At 46.9% G+C, this 23,518-nt stretch overlaps 1 protein-coding gene across 4 annotated transcripts in view; it reads left to right on the forward strand.

Moving 5' to 3' along the window:
* LOC142495793 (lysyl oxidase homolog 2) overlaps window positions 1-23,518 on the forward strand; it is a 121,722-nt gene that overhangs the window by 46,975 nt on the left and 51,229 nt on the right. For all 4 annotated transcript variants that reach the window (XM_075601758.1, XM_075601757.1, XM_075601759.1 and 1 more), the window contains one exon: window positions 1,753-1,996. In XM_075601758.1, the coding sequence (XP_075457873.1) occupies window positions 1,753-1,996 (244 nt within the window). The remainder of the gene's footprint in view (window positions 1-1,752; window positions 1,997-23,518) is intronic.

The raw sequence follows: 23,518 nt of genomic DNA on the forward strand, positions 1-23,518 counted from the left end.
TAATTCTCCCTGTTCCAGCAGCTAGCTGCATGTGTAATGGCAACATTATTGTTACATATGTCCCTTACACAGCCCTAGTTGGTTGCCCTGGAAACCTTCCAATCTTCATAGCCAGAAGATTGGTTCTGTCCTGTTTTACACCCCTGTCTTTCTGGCAGTTACTTAGGCCTCGTTCAGGGTGCTGGCTTCGGAGCGAGGGCGTGCTGCCGTGCGTGCTGCCGTGAGAAACAAAGTATTCAATTTGAATACTGGTTTTCAGGGTAGCAACTGCCCTGTCTCCGAAGCCAGGAGTTGAAGCTGACTACAGTTTCAATAAACAAAAATTTCGTTTTTTGGAGCTGCAGCAGCGTCACAGGGACCAAGGCAGCCAATGAAATCATTCTTCAGAATGATTTCATGACTGCAACTTGGATACTTACCCTGCTGTGTGTAACCCCGCCCCCTCCCCAACGCTGAAAAGTCTGCTGGGGGATAAACACAGATCGCCCAGCAAACTGCAGCACTGCCTCCCTCACGCCCTCCCTCCGAGTCCTGCAGCTGACACCCTGAACGAGGCCTTAGACCCTTCCTGCTTGTCACAGGAACATGTGCTTTAGATCTAACTAGTTGGCTTAGTGAGTACATAGTTCCTCCATTTTCACCCCTCCAAAGGCCATCCTTTTTTACCGTCCCCCCATAATAGAGCACCTTCACATAGAGAAGCACTCTCTCACCACACATTACCATCTGCAAGTACCCTTTATATTTGTTTTTGACTCCCCCATTAAAGTTGAAGAAAATAAAAGGACTCTTTGTGCTCTCAAAAGGGGATGAGTTAAACCACTGGATTCACTGACATCCCACATGTGATCCTGGTTCCAGAAGAGTTAGGCTAAGTCCCCGCTGACGCTGAGCGCGCTCATGCTTGGAGAGCGCTCCAAGCATGAGCGCCAGGTGTCCGGCGGGGGATGGAAGGGGCATTGCGGGTAGTTGAGCGTGCAGGTAAGTATAGTTTTTTTGTTTACCTAAGCACCGATTGTGGCTGAGCGTGTGTGCACGCGCACGAGCGTCGCACGCACCGCATATATATCTATATATGTAATTCCCCGCCGCAAGCGCCACCCGCTCAGCGCTAGCAGGGACTTAGCCTTAGGCTGGCATTGCCTGCGCTGCATGTGTGAGGGTTAGGCTGGCACTGCCTGTGCTTTGTGTAGGAGGGTTAGGCTGGCACTGCCTGCGCTGTATGTGTGAGGGCTAGGATGGCACTGGCTGCGTTGTGTGTGAGAGTTAGGCTGGCACTGCCTGTGCTGTGTGTGAGAGTTAGGCTGGCACTGCCTGTGCTGTGTGTGGGAGGGTTAGGCTGGCACTGCCTACCTTGTTTGTGTGAGGAATAGGCTGGCATTGCCTTCCTTGTGTGTGAGGATTAGGCTGGCACTGCCTGCACTCTTTGTGTGAGGGTTAGCCTGGCACTGCCTGCCTTGTGTGTGTGTGTGTGAGTTAGGCTGGCACTGCCTGCACTGTGTGTGTGAGAGTTAGGCTGGCACTGGCTGCGCTGTGAGGGTTAGGATGGCACTGCCTTCGCTGCGTATGTGAAAGTTAGGTGGCACTGAGAGTGTGAGGGTTACTATGACACTGCCTGCACTGTGTGTGTGAGGGTTACCCTGGCACTGCCTACACTGTGTGCGTGAGGGTTAGGCTAGCGCTGCATATGTAAGGGTTAGGCTGGCACTGCCCACCCTTTATCTTAGTTCTGATGCCCCTCTCTCCCACCAGCTGTCTCTGATCTTGTCCTGAACGCCCCCCTGGTGGAGCAGACCACGTACCTGGAGGATCGCCCGATGTTCATGCTGCAGTGTGCCCAGGAGGAGCGCTGCCTCTCCTCCTCCGCAGACCGCACCAGTCCCACCACTGGCTACAGACGTCTTCTGCGCTTCAGTTCCCAGATACACAACACTGGGCAGGCTGACTTTCGCCCCAAGAATGGGCGCCACACTTGGGTATGGCATGACTGCCACCGGTGAGTGACCGCTCCTGCTACGGCATTAGTACCCAACACCAATGTCATGCCCTTCACTGCCATAGTAACTGCAACACAACCATACAGTACACAAACACACACACAAACAAGCATTCAAAGCAATGTCTGTCTATCAACTATCTATATCTATCTATCATATGCAGAACAATATATATCTATCTATCACAGTTGTTTTCACCTTTTTTTTGGTTAAGGAACCCGATAATTACATTGTGAAATTCTGCGTAACCCCAACCCTCTCTAATTGTGTGTCTGAGATCAGATGCATTGTAAGGAACCTCAACCCTCTCTAATACCGCGTCTTAGATCAGATGCATTGTAAGGGAACCCAACCCTCTCTAATAGTGTGTCTGAGATCAGATGCATTGTAAGGAACCCCAACCCTCTCTAATAGTGCGTCTGAGATAAAATGCATTGGAAGGAACCCCAACCCTATAGCACATCTGAGATCAGATGCATTGTAAGGAACCCCAACCCTCTCTATTAGCGCCTCTGAGATCAGATTAATTATAAAGAACCCCAGCCCTCTCTAATAGCGTCTCGAGATCAGATGCATTGTAAGGAACCCCAACGTTCTCTAATAGCGCGTCTGAGATCAGATGCATTGTAAGGAACCCCAACCCTCTCTAATGGCGTGTCTTAGATCAGATGCATTGTAAGGAACCCCAACCCTCTCTAATAGTGCGTCTGAGATCAGATGTATTGTAATGAACCCCAACCCTCTCTAATAGTGTGTCTGAGATTAGATGCACTGTAAGGAACCCCAACCCTCTCCAATAGCGCCTCTGAGATCAGATGCATTATAAAGAACCCCAGCCCTCTCTAATAGCATCTCGAGATCAGATGCATTGTAAGGAACCCCAACGTTCTCTAATAGCGCGTCTGAGATCAGATGCATTGTAAGGAACCCCAACCCTCTCTAATGGCGTGTCTTAGATCAGATGCATTGTAAGGAAACCTAACCCTCTCTAATAGTGCGTCTGATATCAGACGCATTGTAAGGAACCCCAACCCGCTCTAATAGTGCGTCTGAGATCAGATGCATTGTAAGGAACCCCAACCCTCTCTAATAGTGCGTCTGATATCAGATGCATTGGAAGGAACCCCAACCCTCTTTAATAGTGCGTCTGAGATCAGATGCATTGGAAGGAACCCCAACCCTATAGCACATCTGAGATCAGATGTATTGTAAGGAACCCCAACCCTCTCTAATAGTGCGTCTGAGATCAGATATTTTATAAGGAACCTCAACCCTCTCTAATAGCGTGTCTGAGATCAGATGCATTGTAAGGAACCCCAACCCTCTCTAATAGGAAGTCTAAGATCAGATGCATTGTACATTTTCTGTATTTGGTACAATTTTCATTTAGGGATTCCTGCGGACCCCAAAAGTTCCTAGCAACCTCTGTTGTTAAATATTCATCTATCATATGCAAAGTAGTGTATATTTTTCTATCTATCTATCTATCTATCTATCTAGAATAAAACGGAAATAGCCATGTTAGTCCAGTTGCGATAGTGCAGAATAAATGAGTTCTTCAGTATTAGGTGATACCTTTTTTATTTGGACTAACAATTTATGTCATAGGACAAGCTTTCGAGAGTTTACCTCTCTTCTTCAGGTCAGCAATACTGTATTGTATATATATATAATATATAAATAGTGGGCCACTAATATGATGAGAAGATACGATACACCGCTAGGATATGGCAAATATAGCAGATTAGATTTAGACAATGGCACAATCAGTAATAATAGTGGGAAATCGGATGAGTACAATTCATATACAACAAGTTACATAGTAGATGAGGTTGAAAAAAGACATATGTCCATCAAGTTCAACCTATGTTAAATTTAGACAACAGATACTTTATCCTATATCTATACTTACTTATTGGTCCAGAGGAAGGCAAACAAAAAAACCCATTAAGGGGAAAAATAAATTCCTTCCTGACTCCAAGAATTGGCAATCGGATTAATCCCTGGATCAACATCCTTCCCATGTTTACTTATTTGGTATATCCCTGTATACCTTTCCTTTCTAAAAAGATGTCCAACCTTTTTTTGAACAAATCTATTGTATCTGCCATCACAGTCTCTATGGGTAATGAATTCCACATTTTAACTGCCCTTACTGTAAAGAACCCTTTCCTTTGTTGATGGTGAAATCTCCTTTCCTCCAACCTTAGGGGATGGCCAGAGTCCTTAGTACTGCACATGGAATGAACAGTTCTTTTGAAAGCTCCTTGTATTGTCCCCGAATATATTTGTATATAGTTATCATATCCCCTCTGTAACAGGGGATTTATCCCTGTTCTGGAAATGTGCCTCTAATCCAGCAGTGTGGTGGTTAACTGCTGGTAGTCAATTAACCAACGCCACCTGGCTGATTAGGTTTGTTAGAAAAGCCTTGAGACAGGAAGGGAGATTTCCTGAGTCTCACAAATTGTGGAACTGACCATAGGAACAGATGTCTTGAGCCTGTGTCACGGGAGACTCCTGTGGCGGGTAGGATCTCGGTGGCCGGAACAGCACGAGCGTAGTAGGGGTCACAAGCAGGGGTCAGAGGCAGGCGGCAGGTAGCAAAGTCAGGTACAAGCAGAGGTCCGAGGCAGGCGGCAGGTAGCGAAGTCAGGTAACAAGCAGAGGTCGGCAACGAGGAGACTGGAACAGGACAGGGGAGCAGGGACAGGTCTGGGGGCAGGGACTGAGAACAGGAACAAACAGGGACAAGCCAGATTACCAGCAAGGGCTTTTACTGTGAACAGACTCAAGTACAGGTACAGGTACAGGAAACAGATCAGGATCAGGGGCATGTGCAAGGAGTCTGACTTCAAGCAAAGGCAAAGCAAAACAGACAGGAAGCAGAGCTATAAGACAGAGAGAGGAGCAACAAGAAGAAAGACAGGACAGAGAGGAACCCAGAGGAAACAGAAGGCAGCAGCACACCCGGTGGACAAAGAAGAACTATGGCTAGGCTCCAGGTCTAGGAGACCCTGACAGCCTGCCAGCAGAATCAGCATGCTGCCTGCAAGACACAGGGGAAAGCACTTCTAAACCTGAATGCTGATATAGCCTGAGGAAAAGGCAGCAACCCGGGAACAGAGAAGACTTTCCCTCCAACTACAAGAAACAGATAAGACTTTCCTTTATAAGACTTTTTGTATATCTGCACATATCAAGATATATGTTTGGGGCTGGGAGACATGCTAATCTAAAGGGAGTTGTGGACTGCCAATTGTCAATTAGTCTGGTCTCAGCTGCCTCATCAAGGATCTTTAAAAACCCCAGGCTGCACACACATGCAGCCTGTCTGATCCAGTGAGAGATACTGAATTGCTGAGGGAGAACTACTGCAATAAGGTCTGTCTTCACTATACTGTTTGCTAGACTGTTACGCTGGACTCTGAACATCTCTTGTTGGGAAAGGGCAAAGCCCTGCTCAGGACTTATTTTCTGTTTGTTCTATATGCTGAAAAGAAGCTGTTTTATTTTTGTGTGCCATATTTTTAAGGCTCGATAAATAAGCCTTTTCAAGAAACCCACGTGTGGTTACATGTACCCTGCAACATATGGTGTCAGAAGTGGGATGTCCAGAGGCCCATGCAGTTGAAGGGCCACACAAAAAAAATAAATGGAAGAATTTTTAAGAGTTTCTGGGCACCCAGGCCCGACTACAGACAGTGAGAGATGAAAGACTATTGCAGCAGCAATCCTAGGTCCTAATCCAGCAGCAGGCAGCACATGATGAGCAGATGGCCAGATGGCAGACCCAATCCCAGGGGTCTACCAGTCCAGAACTTGTGAACAAACCCCCGGTCCTCCTGAGGAAAATGACTCCGAACGAGGATCCAGAGGCTTTTCTACTGACGTTTCAAAGGGTTGCCGAAGCCCAGGGCTGGTCTTCAGATAGCAGGGCAACCGCTTTGGCCCCGCACCTCATAGGAAAGGTTGTGTAGAAAGCCAGTGCATCAGAAAAAAACAAGTCCTGTTTGGCATAATAAACTGAGGTATAGGATAAACTCCTTCAATGTAAGCATATAGCATAACGAAGCCCTAATAGGGTTAGGGGACTAGTACCTAATGCCAGCGGCACCATAAATAAATAGTACAGACCAACGTCCCATATATCAGAGAAAAAAGGGGTACAGCGACCCACAAAGTGAACTCACTCAATTTCTCCTGGAGTATCCAATCTCAGAATCTTCATAGGCGTGCAATCTCCCAGGTGATGGCAGGAACAAGTAGAAAAATAAGGCAGTGCACTGCCCAACGTAACAGAAGGAGGCTCACGGTTTTAAGCAACAAAAAATAGATTTATTACATAAAAAGTGGACAAAAGGGTCTCCCCTAGGCCACAGCAGTGGTCCACCAACTAGTTTCAGGCAAAAATGCCCTTTATCAAGGTGTTGCTTAAAACCGTGAGCCTCCTTCTGTTACTTTGGGCAGTGCACTGCCTTATTTTTCTACTTGTTCCTCATAGGAGAAGCCCAGGCCACATATCAGGCATCCCAGCGGATCAGGCAATGGACTACAACCATAGTAAAAGCCTCCATACTGGATCGCTTAGGTCTGACCCCAGAGACCTACCGGCAGCAGTTCCGGAACCTGAAGTACACCTCTAAGAAGAGACCCCGGGTCCTAGCTCAGCGGTTATTGGACTTGTGTACTCGCTGGATACAAACCAAGCAACACACTAAGGAGGCTGTTCTTGAACAAGTTGTGTTGGAACAATTCCTACAAGTAATAACCCCTTCCGCACGCTCTTGGCTAAAACGCCATGCTGCTGATACCGTAGCTTTGGCTATCCGACTCGAGAACTTCCTTGGGGCCGAGGATCAGGCGAGTGTCCTGGACCCGACGGATCTGACTTCACCGGCACTTGTGGGCGCCCAAAGAGGGAGATAGGACCAACGGGAAAACTATGGCCCCTCCATACGCAACCGCCAAGTGCCACAAAAGGAGCAGTCCTTCCAGCAAGGGAGAGGTCCAAACGCTGTCACCGCCGAGACCCTCATCTGCTTCCTGATGTCGGCTCGTCGCCAAATGAGAGGAACTTCAGAGGACGTCGCTCACAGGACCCAGCGGATGCTTGGTCTCCAGTATCCGGTCCAGCTGAGCGGTATCCGTGGCACCCTCCGGCGAGGGAACCCTCTCCATGTTTTGTCTGCGGAGAGCAAGGCCACCGTCGTCGTCTGTCCACAGATGGAGTGTTCCTTCAGCAGGACAGTCGCCTCGGCCTTCACCAGAGAAAGTTACAAGCCCATGCTACTTCAAGCCCAGATTGGGGGTAAAACCGTCAAGGCCCTTTGTCACGGGTGCTTGTGCAGGGTTATAATATAACACCAAATATCTCTGGGTTGAATCGAATGCGACTAAGATACAGTATGATAAATACGGTTTATTCCTTGAAGAAGGTGAACACACAAGATATACAAATAACACACAGAATATAAACACTTACTTAGGGATGGACAATGAAGCAATCAGGATCTGGATTGGCAATTCATTCAGCAATACAGGATACAAACGAATACAAAATGAAGACACTGGGCGTAGGGCTTACACTCGTTTATATGTGGTTTCAGCCCTATCTCTTAACATTGGGTGCCAGGTATTGGTTACCAATTACCTCCACCCAATTACCCCTTGCCACCTCACATGGGAAGCAAGGTAATACCTGCCCACATGGGTGGGCATTCTTCTAATCAGGGGCTCATTTCCCTAGCCCCACTCCCAAAAGACTGGCGTCCCCATGTCTGCCTTTTGGCTCTCTGGACAGAAAAACCTTTGTCTGGAGGTGTGCTTTCTAACACCTACAGAACTACTCAAGTCATGCTCTTCTCCGCCCTAGCAGACATAATCAGGGTGGGGGAGCCTTTGATCAGGGGCTTTGTTGTAGACATTGTGTTGCCCCCTGAACATTAACATACTGCAGAGTCAGTATCTTTCCCGGGCTTTATGCAAGCACCAAATACAGTATATTTCTACCATTATATATATATTAAAATAATCCGTTCGGCTGGGCCGAGCGTGCTACAAATTGCCAGATCTTCATGCCGGAGGGGATTCTACACGGTGGCCAATTTTAAGCTCGCTGGTACCCACCGAACCAGAGTTATAGAAATACACTTTAAATGCACATTTACAGAAATTGCATTTCTCTGTCATTAAAGTCAATGGCGGAAAACCAAACTAAACAATTAACCTGACTCCGTTCTGTTGCTCAGAGAGGGTCGGGATTTGCCATGCAGTCATGCAGTCATGCCGGAGCAGTGACTACATGCTGGCCAAATCCCAGCTCTCTAGTCCGTACAGAACCGGAGTTATGGACTTCAGGTTTTTATCGTTTTACACTTAGTCGTTTACCTCGCGGCTTTTACCTCCATTGAAATCAATAGGGCCGGCGCTGCCATAGGAAATGCATGGGCCAGCGCCGCCATAGGATTCAATGGGACCTCCGCTACCATTGGAGTCTGATGGGCAACTCACACTTTTTCTCAGTTAACCCTACTCCGTTCGGTTGAGGGGAGAGGGCTGGAAATTGCCATGCAGTCATGCCGGAGCAGTGACTACATCCTGGCCAAATCCCTCCCCTCTGGTCCCCACGGAACCGGAGTTATGGGTTTTCACTTTACCCTGTTTTCCACTTAGTGTTTGAAAGCCACGCGGCTTTCTCCGCCATTGCGGTCAATGGTAGGACCCTCATGGCCGGCGCGACCCTTTCTCGTCGCCATTAATTGTCGGACCCGGTTGGGGTCGAGTGAGGGGGTTCCTAGGGGCAAAAATAATTTTATTTCTGGGTGCCCTAGAACAAACGTTCCCACGCCAATTGGACGTGAACTTGACCGAGGCCTGATCAAAGCTCTTTTAAGACATTGTTTCCGCTTTTGCAGTTCTGCGGTCTGGCTGGCTGTCAGCCCGTTCCTGGAGGTCGGAGTCAAGGAATCCCCATTTTAAAGCATTACTCCATTCACTTTCAATGGGGAAACGCCGCTCCTCCTCTCGGGCGCCACCTGCAGGTCTTCTGTGATATCGGGCCCAAATGGCCGGAATCTCCATAGGATTACATGGGGCTTCAATGGCGACCTATGGAGATGCTGCAAAATGGAGACTGCAAAGGCGGGAAATGGGACAAAGGGCAATAAACATGTAAATGCAATTAACCCTTTCCCTCCCGACGTGATCCCAGTGTATGTGGTTGCTGCATCCACTGTAAAGGTACAAACACCAATAATTGTACCCATATACATTTCTATCAAATAGAAAACATATTCCCTCTAAATGTGGTAATAGGATAACCAAGGGACATACCTTTTGGTTGTGAAGCAGGGGAACATATGTATTATAAGTACATTTCTGGTTAACCCCTCACTTCCCAGACGGTGGAATGGGGTGCCTAATGGGGGTGACCCGTTTAATACTCGCTTGGCACCCCTCCCCCGTCACACCCTTTTAGATTCAGGCTCTGGAAAAACTCTGGTCTTCCAGGAACTGTTACCGCCTGACGTGTGTTCCTTTGACTCCCAATGGAGTATAGAATGTATACACGGCGATGTAAAATGGTATCCGACAGCCAAAATCCGGCTACAGGTAAAAGGTCGGGATGCCTGGCTCGAAGTAGGAGTCGCTCCTTGGCTCCCTGCCCACGTTGTGCTTGGCCGCGACTGGCCTTTCTTTTCAAACCTAATGGCTCCAGTCTCTCAGGAGGAGCCTTATTTTCTGGCTCAGGAGAACCCTGGTAAACTGTTCCCCTTCTCGGCAGACCTATTTCCCAGTAGACACTGGGTTCCAAAGACTCGGAGGCAAAGACGCTCTGACAAACAGGACTAGTTGCAGAAATCTGGGACTCAAGGTGGCCATACTGATAGACATAAGTCACAAGTAATGACTGGGGATGGCCAGAAGGAGGGAGAGATAGGCCCTGGGGATTTACCAGAGCTATAACTCCCTGATTTTTGCCAGAGGCAAAGGGAAGACCCAGTCCTGGCCAGACAATATGATAAAGTGGTAAAAATTGATGACCAGATATTGAATGCACAGGGAGTAATAGTATTCCCCCATTTTGAATTGTCAAATGATATCCTGTATAGAATGAACAAGCAGACACAAACAGGGGAGGTCACTAGACAAATGTTGGTTCACAAGGCATTTGTTAAAAGTGTCTTCACCCTAGCCCATACTGTCCCTTGGGTTGGTCACCTTGGTAGGGATAAAACCTTGGACCGTATTTCGTCCCGATTCTATTGGCCAGGGATGCATAGTGATATTGCTAAGTTGTGTGCGGCATGTCCTGAATGCCAGCTAACTAGTCCAAAGGGAAAAAAAACAGCCCCCTTGGTTCCTCTACCCTTGGTGTCAGTTCCCTTTGAGAGGATTGGAGTAGACTTGGTAGGACCTCTAGAACCTTCTGCGAAAGGACACAGGTTTATTCTCGTAATAGTCAACTATGCAACAAAATATCCTGAGGCGTTTCCCCTGAGGACAGCAACGGTGAAGCAAGTAGCCAACAAATTGTTGGAGCTGTTCTCATGGGTTGGACTTCCCCAGGTTGTTGACCGATCAAGGTACAAATTTTATGGCTAAACTGATACAGGATGTCTTAAAATTACTAGGAGTCAAGTGTGTTCGGACATCGGTCTGCCTTACACAGACTGACGGATTGGTGGAAAGATTTAATCGAATTCTAAAAGGTATGCTGAGAAAATTTGTAGATTCAGAGAAGAGAGCCAGGGATGAACTTCTCCCCTTTCTGCTGTTTGCAGTGCGGGAAGTCCCCAGGCCCCCACGGGATTCTCTCCATTTGAATTACTGTATGGCCGCCAACCCCGGGGTATCCTAGACCTCCTAAAGGAGTCCTGGGAGGAACAGCAGGCACCCAGGCCCAACTACAGGCAGAGAGAGAGATGAAAGACTATTGCAGCAGCAAACCCAGCTCCTAATCCAGTAGCAGGCAGCACAGGATGAGCGGATGGCCATAATAATGTTTACTTCCCTTCCATCCATTGCCCGTTTAATGCAAGATTATATCTTGTTTGCCTTTGCAGCTACTGCATTACTTTGGGCACGATTGCTAAGCCTGCTGTCTGCAAGCACTCCTAAATCCTTCTCCATCAAGGATTCCCCCATTTTATCCCCATTTAATTTGTAAGTCACCTTTTTATTCTTGCATCCCAAATGCATAACCTTACATTTATCTGTATTAAACCTCATCTGCCATTTACCAGGGCCGTCTTAATGTATGTGCACGCTGGGCAGTTGCCCGGGAGCCCCACAGCATAGGGGGGCCCCACACGACCGGCCCATACTTGCCCACCAATGCTCTCCCCCCGCCCGGCACCCCGGTAAATATGAGAGATAATACCGGACATGGGATAGAGCAGGGCTGCTGCTGCTAGGGGGCTGGGCAGCTTCTGATTGACAGCAGCAGCAGCAGCAGCAACCAATCGGGATGTGGCAGGAGCCTGGGGGGTGGGGCCAAGGACCGGAGGAAAAGCATGCAGCAGAGAGGTGAGCCTGTGTCTGTGTCTAAGTGTCCTGCCTGTGTGTGTGTGTCTGTCTATCTGTGTCCTGTCTGTATATGTGTGTCTCAGTGTGTGTATCTGTGTGTGAGTGTGTTTGAGTGAGTGAGTGCGTGAGTGAATGTGTGTGTGGGTGTGTATATGTCTCAGTGGCAGTGTGTGTGTGTGGTGACACAGTACATACAGTACTGGCAACTTTGTTTAATTGCTCACTCACCCTTACTTTTTTTTTTACTATACTAACAGTCTTCCCATTTTCAAGATCTATTAAAAATAACCACCATTGTAAATTCTCAGAAAGGCTCCATAACTCAGCTTTCATCACAGCAGCATTGCAATCGCTGCAGCACTCTTACTGTATACTTACTGATCATCCCCAAGAAGGCAGAGCAGGTTACTTATTCAATGCGTTGTCTTCCAGGTGGGGGGAGCGCTGTAATTCTCAAGGTGATATGCAAAAAAGAAATGGAAAATACAATAGTGCAGATGGTAATAAAAAATGTAAAAAATGTATGTATACAATAGTCTCTGTGTTTGTCTCACTCACAATTGATCAAATATATCAGACGTATCAGAGATCCATCTCTCTCTGGTAGGAGCCCTTTAATGGAAGCCCTCTGGTGATGGAAGAGGGCTTCCATTAAAGGGCTCCTATCAGAGAGAGATGGATCTCTGATACGTCTGATATATTTGATCAATTGTGAGTGAGACAAACACAGAGACTATTGTATACAGTACATACATTTTTTAATTTTTTTATTACCATCTGCACTATTGTATTTTCCATTTCTTTTTCGCATATTACCTTGAGAATTACAGCGCTCCCCCCCACCTGGAAGACAACGCAAGATTATATTGGACCTGGACAGTCCTTTAAAGGGTGTAGAGCTGCTATATTCATTTATTTGTATTTCACATTCAACATTTATGTATCACGGTTTTTGGTGAATGTTATTTATTTGACTATATATATATATATATTTTTAGGTTCACAGTTAGTGTTTATTTTTCATCACTTATTCACTTTTATTATTTTACTATTAAAAGCGCCCGGTGTCAATCTTTCTTTGTTCTACTTGTTCAATGGTATGATTTAATATACAATTTAAAGCTGGATTTTGAAGTCTAAATTTGAAAGCTACTGTACTGATAATGACAGGGAGGGGGGGGGGGTGAGAGGATGAAGGGATGGGGATAGGGGGTGAGAGAGGATGAAGGGAGGGGTGAGAGGACAAAGGCGGGTGGGAAGGTGAGAGGACAAGGGGGGAGAGAAAGGACGAGGAGGGGGTGCAACATTCTTGGAATTTGTGGGAGGAGCAGTAAGATCAGTATTGCTCGCCATGTACAGTATGACTGCAGGTCAGTTATTTATAAATAATCTGACCATTACGTCATTTGTTCTAAATTTCACTCCAAGCATGCACCAATTTGCACTATTTCATATTCTATTTCCTAAAACAATCGTCGGAAGGGTGCTCCCTCCCAAGGCCTCCCCAGATTTTTTACGAAATAGAATATAAATTGGTGAATACTTGGAGTGAAATTTAGAACAAATTACATAACATTCAGGTCATTTATAAATAACATTCTTCCCCAACAACGATTCTCGAGTGCGTCGCACCTTTCACCATTGTGTACCATTGTATACCTCTGCTTTTTCCTTATCTCCAATAATCTGCCTACCCATCTCACACTGAAAGGGTCCTATATTTTCTTTTCTCATTTTTTTGTTATTAAGGTACTTAAAGAACTTTTTAGGGTTGACCTTACTTTCTATTGCAATCCTTTTTTCCTTATCCATTTTTGCTAATTTGATTGCCCTTTTGCAATTTTTGTTACATTCCTTATAATTCTGATACGATGTCTCTGTCCCTTCTGACTTAAAGAATCTAAACGCCTTCCTCTTCTTGTCCATTTTCTCCCCTACCTGTTTATTTAGCCAAACTGGTTTTGACTTATTTCTTTTATACTTAATACCCAAGGGTATACACTGATAAGTGTGCTTTTCTAACAATGTTTTAAAGACTGCCCATTTATCTTCTACATTTTTCCCTGCAAAAACATCATCCCAGTGTATTACTTGTAGATTAGACCTCAGTTTATTAAAATCTGCCTTTCTAAAGTTTAAGGTCTTTGTTGAACCCAAGTAATCTGTTTTTTGATCATTTATTTCAAATGAGACCATGTTATGATCACTGTTATCCAAATGTTCCAGGACTTGAATATTTGTTATTACTTCTACATTGTTTGATATGACCAAATCCAGTACTGCCCCTCTCCTGGTTGGTTCCTCAATAATTTGGGTCATATAATTGTCTTTAAGCACCCCCAAAAACCTGTTTCCTTTTGTTGTAATGCTAATCTCATTTCCCCAGTCTGTCTGGATAATTAAAATCCCCCATTATGCAAACATGACTCAGTTTTGATGCCTTTGATTGCAAAAGTATTTTAGCTTCCTCAATCTGATAGATATTTGGTGGTTTATAGCATATCCCTACAAACATTTTCTTTATACAGCAGGGCCCCGCTTCTCGGCGCTTCGCGGCGATCCGCTGATACGGCGGCACTGAGAAGGGGGCCGCCATGTTGGTTTGTAAATCGCGTATGCGCAGAACAGGCGGGTGCGCCCGGCGTGCATGCGCAGACCGCAGATTGTTCACGCATACCATAGGTTGCGCGCGCATACCATAGGTTGCACATGCGCAGAACGGCAAAAAAGCCGGTTTGCGCATGCGCAGAAGTGAAAATCGCCGGATCCGCTTTCCGGCGATTTTCACTATACGGCGGGCCTCTGGAACGGAACCCGCCGTATACCCGGGGCCCTGCTGTACTTTTACCCCCACTGTTCATTTCTATCCACAAGGTCTCTGCATTTTCATCATTCCCTTCATAAACATCTTCCCTTATAATAGGTTTTAGATCTGGTTTAACATATAAACATAATAAAAATCCCCTTCTATTTGTTCGATCCTTCCCAAAAAGGGAATAACCCTCTAAATCAAGCATGTCAAACTTGCGGCCCGTGGGCCGCATGCGGCCCACAATGAACATATTTGCGGCCCAGCTCGCCAATGTTTAACTCACGCTGCTCGCGCTTTCTCCAAAGGAAAAAAAAAGAAAAACCCTCCCCCCTCTCCCAATTGGCTGGCGCGTGTTGCCAGAATTTTTTTTGGCCCAGAGCCAGCTCTATATGAGCTTGCATAGTGAGGCCCGCCTCTTCCTGCTGCCCGCCTCTTCCTGCTGCTTGCTGCCAGCCTCTTCCTGCTGCATGGAGCAAGTCAGGTGACAACTGCTCCATGCCTGCCTTGCTTCCCCCTTGCCCTCCTGCTCCGATTTCCTGTCTGTGTGTGTCTGTGTGTGTGTCTGTGTGTGTGTCTGTGTGTGTGTGTCTGTGTGTCTGTGTGTCTGTGTGTGTCTGTGTGTCTGTCTGTGTCTGTCTGTGTGTGTGTCTGTCTGTCTGTGTGTGTGTCTGTCTGTCTGTGTGTGTGTCTGTCTGTGTGTGTGTCTGTCTGTGTGTGTCTGTCTGTGTGTGTGTCTGTCTGTGTGTGTGTCTGTCTGTGTGTGTGTCTGTCTGTGTGTGTGTCTGTCTGTGTGTGTGTCTGTCTGTGTGTGAGTGTGTCTGAGTGTTTGTCTGAGTGTGTGTGTGTCTGTGTGTGTGTGTCTGTGTGTGTGTGTCTGAGTATGTGTGTGTCTGAGTGTGTGTGTGATTGAGAGTGTGTCAGAGAGAGAGAGTGTGTCAGAGAGAGAGAGTCTCTGAGAGAGAGTGTGTCTGAGAGAGAGAGAGTGTGTCTGAGAGAGAGAGAGTGTGTCTGAGAGAGAGAGAGTGTGTCTGAGAGAGAGTGTGTGTCTGAGAGAGAGAGTGTGTGTCTGAGAGAGAGTGTGTGTGTCTGAGAGAGAGTGTGTGTGTGTCTGAGAGAGAGTGTGTGTCTGAGAGAGAGTGTGTGTCTGAGAGAGAGTGTGTGTCTGAGAGAGAGTGTTTTTCTGAGATAGTGTGTGTCTGAGAGAGAGTGTGAGTGTCTGAGAGAGAGTGTGAGTGTCTGAGAGAGTGTCAGTGTCTGAGATAGAGAGTGTGAGTGTCTGAGAGAGAGTGTGAGTGTCTGAGAGGGAGTGTGTGTGTGAGTGTGTGTGTGTGTGAGTGTGTGTGTGTGTGTGTGTGTGAGAGAGAGAGTCTGAGAGAGAGAGAGTGAATGTCTGAGAGAGAGAGTGTCTGAGAGAGAGAGTGTCTGAGAGAGAGAGTGTCTGAGAGAGAGAGTGTCTGAGAGAGAGAGTGTCTGAGAGAGAGAGTGTCTGAGAGAGAGAGTGTCTGAGAGAGAGAGTGTCTGAGAGAGAGTGAGTGTCTGAGAGAGAGTGAGTGTCTGAGAGAGAGTGAGAGTGTCTGAGAGAGAGTGAGAGTGTCTGAGAGAGAGTGAGAGTGTCTGAGAGAGAGTGAGAGTGTCTGAGAGAGAGTGAGTGTCTGAGAGAGAGTGAGTGTCTGAGAGAGAGTGAGTGTCTGAGAGAGAGTGAGAGTGTCTGAGAGAGAGTGTCTGAGAGTGTCTGAGAGAGAGAGAGTGTCTGAGAGAGAGAGAGTGTCTGAGAGAGAGAGAGTGTCAGAGAGAGAGAGTGTCAGAGAGAGAGAGTGTCAGAGAGAGAGAGTGTCAGAGAGAGAGAGAGTGTCAGAGAGAGAGAGTGTCAGAGAGAGAGAGTGTCAGAGAGAGAGAGAGTGTCAGAGAGAGAGAGTGTCAGAGAGAGAGAGTGTCAGAGAGAGAGAGTGTCAGAGAGAGAGAGTGTCAGAGAGAGAGAGTGTCAGAGAGAGAGAGTGTCAGAGAGAGAGAGTGTCTGAGAAAGAGAGAGCGTGTCTGAGAGAGAGAGTTTGTCTGAGAGAGAGAGAGTGTCTGAGAGAGAGAGAGTGTCTGAGAGAGAGAGAATGTCTGAGAGAGAGAGAGAGAGAGAGAGGGTCTGAGAGAGAGCGTGTCAGAGAGAGAGAGAGAGAGAGAGAGAGAGAGAGAGAGTCAGAGAGAGAGTGTGTCTGAGAGAGTGTGTGTGTCTGAAAGAGAGAGGGAGAGAGAGTCGTATGGAGAGGGGGACAGAGAGGGAGAGGGTGACAGAGAGGGAGAGTCAGAAGGGGACAGAGAGTATCAGGGAGAGGGAGAGTCAGGGAGAGGGAGAGTCAGGGAGAGAGTGTCAGGGAGAGGGAGAGTGAGAGTGTCAGGGAGAGTGAGAGTGTCAGGGAGAGTGAGAGTGTCAGGGAGAGTGAGAGTGTCAGGGAGAGTGAGAGTGTCAGGGAGAGTGAGAGTGTCAGGGAGAGTGAGAGTGTCAGGGAGAGGGAGAGTGAGAGTGTCAGGGAGAGGGAGAGTGTCAGGGAGAGGGAGAGTGTCAGGGAGAGTGAGAGTGTCAGGGAGAGGGAGAGTGTCAGGGAGAGGGAGAGTGTCAGGAAGAGGGAGAGTGTCAGGAAGAGGGAGAGTGTCAGGGAGAGTGTCAGGGAGAGTGTCAGGGAGAGGGAGAGTGTCAGGAAGAGGGAAAGTGTCAGGGAGAGGGAGAGTGTCAGGGAGAGGGAGAGTGTCAGGGAGAGGGAGAGTGTCAGGGAGAGGGAGAGTGTCAGGGAGAGGGAGAGTGTCAGGGAGAGGGAGAGTGTCAGGGAGAGGGAGAGTGTCAGGGAGAGTGAGAGTGTCAGGGAGAGTGAGAGTGTCAGGAAGAGGGAGAGTGTCAGGAAGAGGGAGAGTGTCAGGGAGAGGGAGAGTGTCAGGGAGAGGGAAAGTGTCAGGGAGAGGGGGAGTGTCAGGGAGAGTGAGAGTGTCAGGGAGAGTGAGAGTGTCAGGGAGAGGGAGAGTGTCAGGGAGAGGGAGAGTGTCAGGGAGAGGAAGAGTGAGAGTGTCAGGGAGAGGGAGAGTGTCAGGGAGAGTGAGAGTGTCAGGGAGAGGGAGAGTGAGAGTGTCAGGGAGAGTGAGAGTGTCAGGGAGAGTGAGAGTGTCAGGGAGAGGGAGAGTGTCAGGGAGAGGGAGAGTGTCAGGGAGAGGGAGAGTGTCAGGGAGAGGGAGAGTGTCAGGGAGAGGGAGAGTGTCAGGGAGAGGGAGAGTGTCAGGAAGAGGGAGAGTGTCAGGAAGAGGGAGAGTGTCAGGGAGAGGGAGAGTGTCAGGGAGAGGGAGAGTGTCAGGGAGAGTGTCAGGGAGAGGGAGAGTGTCAGGAAGAGGGAAAGTGTCAGGGAGAGGGAGAGTGTCAGGGAGAGGGAGAGTGTCAGGGAGAGGGAGAGTGTCAGGGAGAGGGAGAGTGTCAGGGAGAGGGAGAGGGAGAGTGTCAGGGAGAGGGAGAGTGTCAGGGAGAGGGAGAGTGTCAGGGAGAGTGAGAGTGTCAGGGAGAGGGAGAGTGTCAGGGAGAGGGAGAGTGTCAGGAAGAGGGAGAGTGTCAGGAAGAGGGAGAGTGTCAGGGAGAGTGTCAGGGAGAGTGTCAGGGAGAGGGAGAGTGTCAGGAAGAGGGAAAGTGTCAGGGAGAGGGAGAGTGTCAGGGAGAGGGAGAGTGTCAGTGAGAGGGAGAGTGTCAGGGAGAGGGAGAGTGTCAGGGAGAGGGAGAGTGTCAGGGAGAGGGAGAGTGTCAGGGAGAGGGAGAGTGTCAGGGAGAGGGAGAGTGTCAGGGAGAGTGAGAGTGTCAGGGAGAGTGAGAGTGTCAGGAAGAGGGAGAGTGTCAGGAAGAGGGAGAGTGTCAGGGAGAGGGAGAGTGTCAGGGAGAGGGAAAGTGTCAGGGAGAGGGGGAGTGTCAGGGAGAGTGAGAGTGTCAGGGAGAGTGAGAGTGTCAGGGAGAGGGAGAGTGTCAGGGAGAGGGAGAGTGTCAGGGAGAGGAAGAGTGAGAGTGTCAGGGAGAGGGAGAGTGTCAGGGAGAGTGAGAGTGTCAGGGAGAGGGAGAGTGAGAGTGTCAGGGAGAGTGAGAGTGTCAGGGAGAGTGAGAGTGTCAGGGAGAGTGAGAGTGTCAGGGAGAGGGAGAGTGTCAGGGAGAGGGAGAGTGTCAGGGAGAGGAAGAGTGAGAGTGTCAGGGAGAGGGAGAGTGTCAGGGAGAGGGAGAGTGTCAGGGAGAGTGATAGTGTCAGGGAGAGTGATAGTGTCAGGGAGAGTGATAGTGTCAGGGAGAGTGAGAGTGTCAGGGAGAGTGAGAGTGTCAGGGAGAGTGAGAGTGTCAGGGAGAGTGAGAGTGTCAGGGAGAGTGAGAGTGTCAGGGAGAGTGAGAGTGTCAGGGAGAGTGAGAGTGTCAGGGAGAGTGAGAGTGTCAGGGAGAGTGAGAGTGTCAGGGAGAGTGAGAGTGTCAGGGAGAGTGAGAGTGTCAGGGAGAGGGGGAGTGTCAGGGAGAGGGAGAGTGTCAGGGAGAGGGAGAGTGTCAGGGAGAGGGAGAGTGTCAGGGAGAGGGAGAGTGTCAGGGAGAGGGAGAGTGTCAGGGAGAGGGAGAGTGTCAGGGAGAGGGAGAGTGTCAGGGAGAGGGAGAGTGTCAGGGAGAGGGAGAGTGTCAGGGAGAGAGAGAGTGTCAGGGAGAGAGAGAGTCAGAGATGCCAAGAGTCAGGAAGAAAACATTAATTTTATCGTTCTTTTTTTTTTTATACTGTACTTTTCTAAATAAACCTACGTTTCTTTGAAAATGGAAGCTTTTTTGTTTTTTTGCTGCCCACATAAACTTAAACCTTGTTTATTTGGCCCGAGTTAGCCTTTGAGTTTGACATGCTTGCTCTAAATGAACTGTCCAGTCATGAGTTTCATCCCACCATGTTTCAGTAATGCCTATGATATCATACTGCTCCCTCGCCCATTTTATGTCAGGCTTCTTGCATTAGCAAGCATGCATTTAAGTTTTTTTTTTCAGCCTGTACTATTATCTTATCTGCTCCTTCCTTTCTGCACCCACTTGGTTTAGTCTTTAGAAGTTTTCTAGTATTATCTGTATTTACTATGGGTGTCTCACTGCTTAAAAAAAAAAAATAATAAAAAAAAAAAAAAACAGACCGGCGCCTTAGAGTCCAAATAGTGGGATAAATAAAAGTCCAATGAGTGGCTTAAGATCTCCAATAGATGGTAATCAAGTCCAGTGGACCGCAGGTTCCTCAGCAGCAACAATGATATGATATGCAGTGGAGACAAGAGAACAAGATCATAGTGCAACAAATTATGGATAAAACATGTAACACATAAACAGACAGACACAAAACAAAAAACATGTAGGCTGACTAATAACAATGATATTTAATGAACACAATAAAATCAGCAACTAGTGACGAGCAGGTCCAGGATCCGGTTGTGAAAAACCGGTATCCTACTTACAGCAAGTCCTCAGGATATGCGCAGGTGTATGATAAAGGAAGATCCGGCAGTGGGTGATGATAAACGCGTGCCGCATGCAGATGTCCACGGGTAACTCCTCAGGTTGCTGCCGACATAGGCAGCCTTGCCTTCAGCTCCACGAGGCCCTCCGCTCGCGACCGTAACTGCGTCACTGCAGGAAGGAAAGCCTGTCGCTCGCACCCGGAATTACGTCACAAGGGGCGGGACACCGCTCCGAATCTCCCAACTTCGCCCGATCTCAATTCCAATGATAGTCCAAATATGCCGCGACTCCAGGGACTGCTACAATGATCTGCTCATCTACTAGTAAAAGCTGTTGAATAATACTCAAAAGGCCCAACGCGTTTCGTGCGCATGCGCACTTCTTCAGGGGATAATGAGCACAGTCCATGACATCTTTAAATACAGACAGGACCCACACCATTGGCTAGATGTAATGTCACTCAAAATCAATTAGTGCCAGCCATGGTCAATTGCAATACCTGTCAATCATGTTCTGTGTTTAGAGGCAGCCTAACATACATGACAACATAAATACAAATAAAACCAAACAGACATAAATAAAATACAAATTGTTATACAAGTGTTACTGATCATACCTACTACAACTTACTAGTCTGACCTTAGTAGATGAACTATTATACACTCAATGGTGTTAGTATTAAAATATTATCCCATATCGATGTAACAATCCGCACGCAAAAAGTGATTACAATTAGAGATGCAGTTATTGGCTTAATTAATCAAACATATTTAACATTTATGAATAATTAAATAAATGAATTTAAAAAATCCTTTTTAATAAAAACTATTAATTTACATAACAAAGTTAAAAACTGTTTTAAAATACTTTTAAAAATGTTTTCACAAACCTCATTTAAGAAAGACACCTACACTGGCGACACACTTTATTCGAGCTCGGCTAGTCCCGCGAATTCGGGTATACTCGGGTGTATTCAGGTTTCTGATCGTTTTCTGCCAGAGTGCATTGCGTTCTTTTCCGGCAGGGATTTAAGCTTTTTATTCCGGCTTGCTGAAATACTGCAATGCCGTGAAAATACACATGGTGGCGCTTGCGAGCTGTTCTCTGTGAAGCCGTCCCCTATAATGAATTGTAATGCAGTATATATACTGTATATATATATATATATATATATACTGTATAACAACAACCCCTATAAGCCCTAACATACAGTACTGTATACTGTATGCATATACATACTGGGCGGCGGGGGCGTGATGAGTTTGCAGCAGAGAGAGATCCGCTGCTCTCTCTCTGCGCAAACATCCGCACATTAAAAATTATTTGAAATACATTTTTATTGATAGTGTAGATGTGCAGGGGGTCTCCGGAGCTGAACCGCGTTGGTTTTAGGTCTGGGGACTCCGTGCCCCCCGAGATACAGGCCCCTTTAGGGGGTGCCGGTATCCCTCTGCTTGGTTTAAAGGTCCGATCACGTGACCGCGGCCTGTAAACCAAGCAGAGCAGAGGGATACCGGCACCCCCTAAAGGGGCCTGTATCTCGGGGGGCACGGGGTCCCCAGACCTGAAACCTGTGCGCTTCTGCTCTGGAGACCCTCTGCACATGTACAGTATCAATAAAACACATACAATATACAGTATAAATAAACACTCGTTCTTTACCTTAGCGGCTATGCGCTATGGTAAAGAAGCATCATTTCTGTATTTTAATAATATTGTACAGTGAGCAGGGGGTTCCCTGAGCCAGAAATTAATGCTCAGGGACCCCCCCTGCTCCTGCTCAATATTATTAAAAATACAGAAATGCTGCGTCATTACCATAGCGGATAGCCGCTAAGGCAATGAAGGGGTTAACCCACCGTGCCCGCTTTATTGTGTGTAGTGGGTGGGGATGGGTGAGGGGGGGTATTTGGCCCTTGGTGGGAGTTTAGGACTTGCGGGGGGGTTGCGGGTGCACTTAACCCCTTCACGACCGTAGCAGTTAATACCGCTACGGTCATGAAGGGGTTAAGCCCTCCCGCTACCCCCCGCAAGCCCTAAACAAGCACCGTTGGGGCTAATACCCCATTCACCCACCCTCCCGCTACCCACAATAAAAAAATACACACACACAGCACAGCACAGCAGCCGCCAAAAAATAAATAAATAAATCTAAATAAATAAATAAATAAATGACAATAAATACAGTTGAAATACATTTTTATTGATAGTGTAGATGTGCAGGGGGTCTCCGGAGCTGAACCGCGTTGGTTTTAGGTCTGGTGACCCTGTGCCCCCCGAGATACAGGCCCCTTTAGGGGGTGCCGGTATCCCTTTGCTTGGTTTAAAGGTCCGATCACGTGACCGCGGCCTGTAAACCAAGCAGAGCAGAGGGATACCGGCATCCCCTAAAGGGGCCTGTATCTCGGGGGGCACGGGCTCCCCAGACCTGAAACCTGTGCGCTTCTACTCTAGAGACCCTCTGCACATGTACAGTATCAATAAAACACATACAATATACAGTATAAATAAACACTCGTTCTTTACCTTAGCGGCTATGCGCTATGGTAAAGAAGCATCATTTCTGTATTTTAATAATATTGTACAGTGAGCAGGGGGTTCCCTGAGCCAGAAATTAATGCTCAGGGACCCCCCCTGCTCCTGCTCAATATTATTAAAAATACAGAAATGCTGCGTCATTACCATAGCGGATAGCCGCTAAGGCAATGAAGGGGTTAACCCACCGTGCCCGCTTTATTGTGTGTAGTGGGTGGGGATGGGTGAGGGGGGGTATTTGGCCCTTGGTGGGAGTTTAGGACTTGCGGGGGGGTTGCGGGTGCACTTAACCCCTTCACGACCGTAGCAGTTAATACCGCTACGGTCATGAAGGGGTTAAGCCCTCCCGCTACCCCCCGCAAGCCCTAAACAAGCACCGTTGGGGCTAATACCCCATTCACCCACCCTCCCGCTACCCACAATAAAAAAAATACACACACACAGCAGCCCCACAATTAATAAATAAATCTAAATAAATAAATAAATACATGAAGAGAAATAAATATATACTGGATATATATACTGGATATATATACAGTATATATATAATAACAATCCCTATACATATACAGTATATACTTTGTATATATATATATATACTGTATATATATACCAGTATATATATATATATATATATATATATATATATATATATATATATATATATATATATATATATATATATACATATATACATATATATATATATATACAGTATACAGTATATATACACACATGTTGAACCAATAGTACAAATACATGTAGAATGGTTATCAAAATCATACTGTCCTACAGATAACGCTTCTCTATACAGACAATAATAATAATCCATTTAATAATCCTAACTTATTTTACAATATAAAACATAACATTCCAATCCACACAGTACATTGCATTTACATTGTATAAATGATGCATAAAATCTATGCACCATATACATTCTGCAAATGAATGTTAACAATATAATTGCAAGCTACTCTACCAGTAAATACAAACACTTCCAAACAATTCAACTATTTTAACCAATCAAGTATACAAAAATCAATATATACTGTAAGTACCAACCAGAAAACACAATTTAAAACCAAATCTAACCCTTACAATACCAAGGATTACATCTATCTAATTGTAAAAAACATTATACATTATACACAGCATTGTTTAAAGCCC

The sequence above is a fragment of the Ascaphus truei genome, chromosome 5 (genome assembly GCF_040206685.1).
Source record: "Ascaphus truei isolate aAscTru1 chromosome 5, aAscTru1.hap1, whole genome shotgun sequence".
Lineage (NCBI taxonomy): Eukaryota > Metazoa > Chordata > Amphibia > Anura > Ascaphidae > Ascaphus > Ascaphus truei.